A 6,110-nucleotide genomic window follows, 5' to 3' on the forward strand; every position below is an offset into this window, starting at 1 on the left:
AAATTTGGCTCAATTAATTAAATCAATTATTTTTTTAGTGACTTGTCACTTAACTAACGGGGTACCAACCGATAAAAATTACGACAATTACGCCACAATTAATTAATTAAAGGCACACAATTGTACTACACGAAATGTAAATAAGTAATTGGGGCCCTACAAATGCCAAAATTTGGTTCATTGAATTAAAACCAATTTTTTTTTTGGTGACTTTGTCTAGGGTGAAACTTGTCACAATTACGCTTGATTTTATTAATTAAAGGCCCATAACGTAATACAATTAGGGGCCGAATTTGTTTGGTTCGATTAAATAAAATTAATTTTAGGGTGTTTAAACGGGCTACCAACCCATGAAAACCACCAGTGTCATCCACAATTACGCTCCAATGAATTATATAAGGACACACAGTATATTAGTGGTTGCAACTAAAAGTCATTGCGCCCCCACAAGCCCCAAAATTAGGTCCAATTAATTAAATCATTCCTTTCTAGTGATTTTCGTCTAGGGTGAAATGTGTCATGTGTCATTTACTTGTCATCGCTGTAATGGATGAATCGACGTGTCCGAAATGAAATTAAATTAACCAATTTGTAAATAAAATCGCCCTTATTTAATTAATGTACAAATAGGTACGTATCCGGTGCATCTTTTGTCAATTCCCTACCAAGTTTCAAGTCTGGTGTTAAAGTGCCCCCATTTTCAGGAAACGCCGACTATGGAGGAAGAGTTACTGAATACAGGGGCGCGGAAAGGCGCCGTTTCGCAAGCATTGACCCGTCTCGGACAGGTAAAACATTTTCCTCCTCAAATTTTTGTTTTTTTTGGTGTTGTAAAAGTGCCAGTGCTTTTGTTGAGTCATGTTCTGGGTGTGCAGATTTACCAAAGTACGTTGGATAGATGGACGCCGCACACGCGATGTCGGTGGTTGGGAACACTGGCGCTTCTCTTGGGTTTCGGCCTTCGTATTGTCACAAAACAGGTACTTACCATGGTTGTTGTTGTTCTAGTGGTACCAAGGAGTGGTGGACAGGACAGTACCATGGCAAAAAACCCGATGGTTCTCTGCCTTTCTGCTCATCCTAGGTTTTATGGCACGAGTGCTTTACGCACAGGTATTTTTTTATTTATTTCTAGAAATATTTCGCTATGTTGTCATATCATGGGTTTGGGGACCATTCTGCCTTCTCCACCACCTCCAGAAATAATAATAAAACAAAAATCACAAAATCGAGCCACCTGTGGCTGCTCTTTTATTCTCCAGACTTCTTGATTGTCAAAAAATACGAGTACATCACAGGCGGCTTAGTGTTTTTAGTATTTGTTTACACAGTTGGCAGAAAATAATGTTTTTTTTTCTAGGGTTGGTATATCGTAACGTATGCCTTGGGTATATACCACTTAAATCTCTTCATTGCATTTTTAACACCCAAGATCGATCCAGCGATGGATTTTGATGGTAATTAATTTTTTTATTATACAGGGTGTTTCCGTAATATGCGAAAAATTGCAACCACATACAGGATGAACCAAGCGGTTTTAGTTTTAATCATTTGCCTCCAGAAAATAATAATTAATATAAATTAAAGTAATATAAAAGTATTTTCAGAACAAAATTTTGTTTTGTTTTTGAATCAAAATTGCATTTTATGTGAAAAAAGCAAGTATTTGTAATCCTTAGAGTATCGCTTTTATGAGAAAAATGATTTTATAGTGGGTTGCCATTTAAAAAAATATTTTTTTTTGTAGAACTCAAAACCAAAAGGAAATTTCGAAAAATTTTATTCTTGTTAAATCATCACATTTTTATAGTACTTTATCACTCATCAATTAGTTTTTTCAAAAAATAAATAGTTTACGCAAAAAACGTTTGGTTCCCTACTTTTTATTCACCTGGTATATCAGATTATAGTACAAGGTTGATGTTTATTATACAAATACAAATTGATCACCCTGTATCTCTGTAATGAAGCTTGATAGGCAAATTTAAGTAGAATATGTGTTTGCAATTTTTGCAATATTAAGAAAACACCCTGTATTTTTGTTTAGCTGAAGAAAACGGCCCCGAATTGCCGACACGTGCGAACGAGGAGTTTCGACCGTTTATTCGAAGATTACCAGAATTTAAATTTTGGTATTCTGTCACGAAAAGTACTCTTATAGGTCTTGTTTGTACGTTCTTTGAGTTTTGTAATATACCAGTATTCTGGCCGATTTTAGTAATGTATTTCATTACTCTGTTCTGTATCACTATGAAGAGACAGATTAAGGTATGTTTGATGAAAGTGGTTGCACGAGTTACATATTTATTTTTTTAGCACATGATTAAATATAGATATTTGCCTTTTACACACGGAAAACCAAAGTATCAAGGACATGAAGAACCGTCAGGGAAGGTTATAATTTCACCGAAATGACGCGAATGGACTGTACATTTAGTGTAAATGAAAATTTTTTTCTCAGTATTGAAGTGGTTTTGATTTTTTTCAGTCAAAAGTGTCATTTTTTATAATAAATTGTTTGGTCATGTGGAATATAACTAGGTTACTCATTCAAACGTTGAAATGTAAAATTTGTACATACGTTATGTTTTTATCGTACAATAAATCACATATAACACACTTGTCTTTGATTTAAACCGGCCATCCACACTTTTTATATCTGTGGTTTTGATCTAGAATTGATAACTCAATGGGATCAAACGTCACTTGTCAAAACGTGTCAAACTTAAAAAGTGGGGTTAGAAATCACAATTTTTCTCACAGAAACACGCTTTTGACACTAGAAAATCACAAAATGAGTGACTGTGATGAGCCAAACCTGAAGCGGGCCTCAAATTTTGATGTCACAGCGAAAAAAATCCCCCCAGATGGGGCCCCCCCACAACTCTTCAACGGCGTCGAAATCTCCCAATTGACCAAACGCCAAATGAAGAAATACCAAAAGTGCCTCAAATGGCAACAAGTCAAGAAGGAAAAACGCGCCAAAGAACGCCTAAAAACCAAGGAAAAGCGCCTCCAAGCCAAACTAAACAACGTCGATTTGGGGCCCAGTCGCAAGCAACTGAAACGCATGAAAATGAAAGACAGCCCGTGCAAAACCACCGTTTGCATCGACTTGAGTTTCGACGACTTAATGATCGATAAAGTGACCAAAACCGTTTTTTGTATTTTCAAATCAGAATTTTTTTTCAGGACATGGCGAAAACCGTCAAACAAATCCTGCGAATTTACACTGAAAATAGACGCGCGCGCGCCCCCATGCAACTCTATCTGACCAGTTTCGACGGCCGGAGCAAAACCGAGATGGAAAAACACCACGGTTTTGAGAACTGGGACATCAATTTTTGCCCCGAGGACTATTTAGACATTTTCCCCAAGGAAAAACTCGTTTATTTGAGCAGCGAAAGCGACAGAGTCGTCACTGAGCTGCAACAAGACAAGGTCTACATCATAGGGGGGCTAGTAGACCACAATTTCCACAAGGTGACGACGAAAAACCACGAAAATTCTTATTTACCATGATTACAGGGGCTGTGTTACAAGAAGGCCCTGGAACAGGGCATAGATCATGGGCAGTTGCCCATAAGCGAGTACTTCTGGCTCAACCACAGAAAAGTCTTGACAATTAATCAAGGTAGGCGGGTCTGGTTGTTGTTGCCTAGCAACATGCTTTGTTGCCAAGCAACACTCTTTATTGCCTAGCAACTGAGCTTTGTTGCTAAGCAACGTACTCCAAACGCGGTTTTGGCGCCAGAATTGAATTTCTTTCAGTTTTCGAAATATTGCTGCGTGTTAGCGAGGGTAAAACGTTCAAAGAGGCGTTCGAATTGATTTTGCCGAAGCGAATCGAGAAAATTTCAGCGATTCAGGACTCGGATGAGGAGGAAGAAGAGGAAAAAAATGCCACGACTTGTGATAATAAATGATAAAAGCTTGACTGTGTTTTAATATTTGGAATGGGATTATTTATTAAAATATTTGTTCTTCGTTGAAACATTTCAATTACGGCCGGAATGCTATTGTTTAATAAAACACACAAGGCAAGGATAAATACAAACATTTTCCTTTTGTGTGGTTTCTAAAAAATTAATTTTGCTAGATTTGGAGTTGTTTAAAATTCGTGTTGTTGCATAAACAGGTAAATGGAATTGGGATGATTTGAAAATGAAATATGGCGCCTCCGCCATTTTGTATTAAATTTTGTTATAATTTGATTGATTTGTCGATGTTTTTCTTTTTGATTTCTCTATTTGTGGAAGAAATAAAGTTGCTAAACTCGTTTTGAAACAAACTTAATTGATTTGGTCTATTTTGGGCCGAAGAGTTGGATTTAATTTAGTGATGGGTTATTCAAGCAATGAGTTAATCGCACAACAACTGTTAACAATTCCCTCGCTTGTATTCGATTCGATTAAATTACCTATTCGAAATTTTCCGGTATATCAGGAGTATCAAGGGATCTAATCAGATATAAAATTGGTATTCGGGCAATTTATGCGCAATCAGATAACTTTTCCCAAATTCCATTCTTACAATCGGGGTTTTTCCCCTAATTGAGCGAAATAGTTTCATATCTAGAGTGTTGTTCCCATTCTACGAGTTCTAGGAACTTCCAAAACATCGTTTTTTAAATTTTACTAGTAGTAAGGCCCCTTCAACACAAAACACTTTTAAGTAATTATAAAAAACATACAGGGTGCGCCAGAACTCGCGCCCCAGAGAAAAATGCCATATAAGGTAAGATACCAGGAACATGGAAAAAATGTTAAAAAAATTTTATCTATAAAAATTTCGAAGTTCTGAGGGTTTAAAGTTTGCACTTTGATTCTATTTATTTCTGTTGGAAACATAATTTTCCAAGTTTTTTTGCTATTAAAAGAGGAAACAAGGAAGCTGTATTCTAAATTGTGACTCTGTTTAATGTTATTTTTGGCTTTTATTGGCAAAATTTTTGTCCCTTTACTAAATAATTGTTAAAAAACATATACAAGATCATCAGTATCATTAAATGGATATAAAAAAATGTTAAATGTCAAAAAATATATGTCAAAATTTTACACACCCTGTATAATTACACATTACATTATATTGCTGCGAATTTAAGTTTACATTATCTCAATTTTTACGTTTGCGTTCTTACGTCCTAAGATTAAGATACATTATATTTCTCTATTTTTACAACTAAATTATAGAAAAGTATTTTTTTTTAAGTTTTGATTCTCACATTTTTATTTTCACGTTTTTTATTATTAGTTTTTACGTTTTTAGGACACAAAATAATTTTCCAAATTTTTACTGTTGCGTTTTTACGTTTTTTACGTTTACGATTACCATAGATAATGAGTTAACATTCTTATGTTTGCGTTCTTACGCTTTAAATATTGCGTTTTATTTTAAAACTTTCTATTCTTAAGTTTTTTGTGCAATACACATTTTTTTTACTTTTACATTTTTTACGTTTGCGGTTGCTAAATACTTTCTTGTTCTTTCTTACGTTTGCGTTTTACGCTCTAAAATTTGCGTATTTTGAAACACCTTACAATTTTTTAATTCTTAGATCCTTAAGTTTTTACGATCTTACGGTTTTGTGTTTTTTCTACGACTCACAAAACATTGCTACTTAAGTTTACAATTTTACGGTTGCGTTTTAAAAGTCCTTATTCTTATGTTATTTATGTTTACGATTTTCGGAAACGTACAAAAAGTATTCATTTTTCTTTAGTTGTTTTACGTTTTTCTGTTTCTATGTTCTTAGGACACAAATAAATAATTCTCTAAATTCTCGTTTACACTTTAATGGTTGCGTCTTTACGTTTTTTACGTTAACGATTAGCAGATACTAACACGGGTTAACATTTTTATGTTTTAGTATTATGTTTGCGTCTTCAAGTCTTCAATTTTGCGTTTTATTTTTATTTTTTAATTTTCATATTTGAAACTGTATAAAATCAAACAAAAGTTCGAAGAAATACAAAATTTAATAGAAACTTGTAAGACATTCAAGAAAGTAATAAAAATAAAATTGAAATAAAACAGAAATTTTAAATGAAAAAAAAAAACAAAAAACTAAAATTAAAATTGACCCATTCATTCTTAAAGAAATAATAAAG

At 34.0% G+C, this 6,110-nt stretch overlaps 3 protein-coding genes across 5 annotated transcripts in view; all 3 read left to right on the top strand.

The window, feature by feature from the left end:
- The window catches only part of LOC123013759 (juvenile hormone esterase-like), a 162,898-nt gene that overhangs the window by 56,928 nt on the left and 99,860 nt on the right, over positions 1 to 6,110 (top strand). The gene's annotated exons all lie outside the window — the stretch shown is intronic.
- LOC123013824 (protein RER1) lies at positions 470 to 2,619 on the top strand. Of its 2 annotated transcripts, none has more exons than XM_044412635.1 (6): positions 470 to 630; positions 705 to 788; positions 876 to 980; positions 1,361 to 1,457; positions 2,048 to 2,268; positions 2,317 to 2,619. In XM_044412635.1, the coding sequence occupies exons 2-6, from the start codon at positions 717 to 719 to the stop codon at positions 2,413 to 2,415; spliced, it is 594 nt and encodes a 197-aa protein (XP_044268570.1). In that variant the 5' UTR covers positions 470 to 630; positions 705 to 716; the 3' UTR covers positions 2,416 to 2,619. The 2 variants fall into 2 exon arrangements, with proteins under 2 accessions (XP_044268570.1, XP_044268581.1); XM_044412646.1 differs by lacking the exon at positions 876 to 980 and adding an exon at positions 1,009 to 1,113.
- On the top strand, positions 2,705 to 4,041 carry LOC123013798 (tRNA methyltransferase 10 homolog A). Its single transcript, XM_044412586.1, has 4 exons — positions 2,705 to 3,145; positions 3,193 to 3,483; positions 3,529 to 3,634; positions 3,772 to 4,041. Exons 1-4 carry the CDS (start codon positions 2,795 to 2,797, stop codon positions 3,924 to 3,926), a joined length of 903 nt encoding a protein of 300 aa, XP_044268521.1. The 5' UTR covers positions 2,705 to 2,794; the 3' UTR covers positions 3,927 to 4,041.

Source organism: Tribolium madens, unplaced genomic scaffold (assembly GCF_015345945.1).
Source record: "Tribolium madens isolate multiple individuals breed KSU strain unplaced genomic scaffold, Tmad_KSU_1.1 Scaffold_19;HRSCAF=116;Tcas5.2_LG9, whole genome shotgun sequence".
Taxonomy (NCBI): domain Eukaryota; kingdom Metazoa; phylum Arthropoda; class Insecta; order Coleoptera; family Tenebrionidae; genus Tribolium; species Tribolium madens.

Excerpts from the sequence above, each read along its gene's own strand:
- LOC123013824 (XM_044412635.1), top strand. The coding sequence starts at position 717 with ATGGAGGAAGAGTTACTGAATACAGGGGCGCGGAAAGGCGCCGTTTCG. Across the intron at positions 981-1,360 it reads TTCGTATTGTCACAAAACAG|GGTTGGTATATCGTAACGTA; the intron begins GTACTTACCATG and ends TTTTTTTTCTAG. Across the intron at positions 2,269-2,316 it reads CTATGAAGAGACAGATTAAG|CACATGATTAAATATAGATA; the intron begins GTATGTTTGATG and ends TTATTTTTTTAG.
- LOC123013798 (XM_044412586.1), top strand. The coding sequence starts at position 2,795 with ATGAGTGACTGTGATGAGCCAAACCTGAAGCGGGCCTCAAATTTTGAT. Across the intron at positions 3,484-3,528 it reads TAGACCACAATTTCCACAAG|GGGCTGTGTTACAAGAAGGC; the intron begins GTGACGACGAAA and ends CCATGATTACAG. Across the intron at positions 3,635-3,771 it reads AGTCTTGACAATTAATCAAG|TTTTCGAAATATTGCTGCGT; the intron begins GTAGGCGGGTCT and ends AATTTCTTTCAG.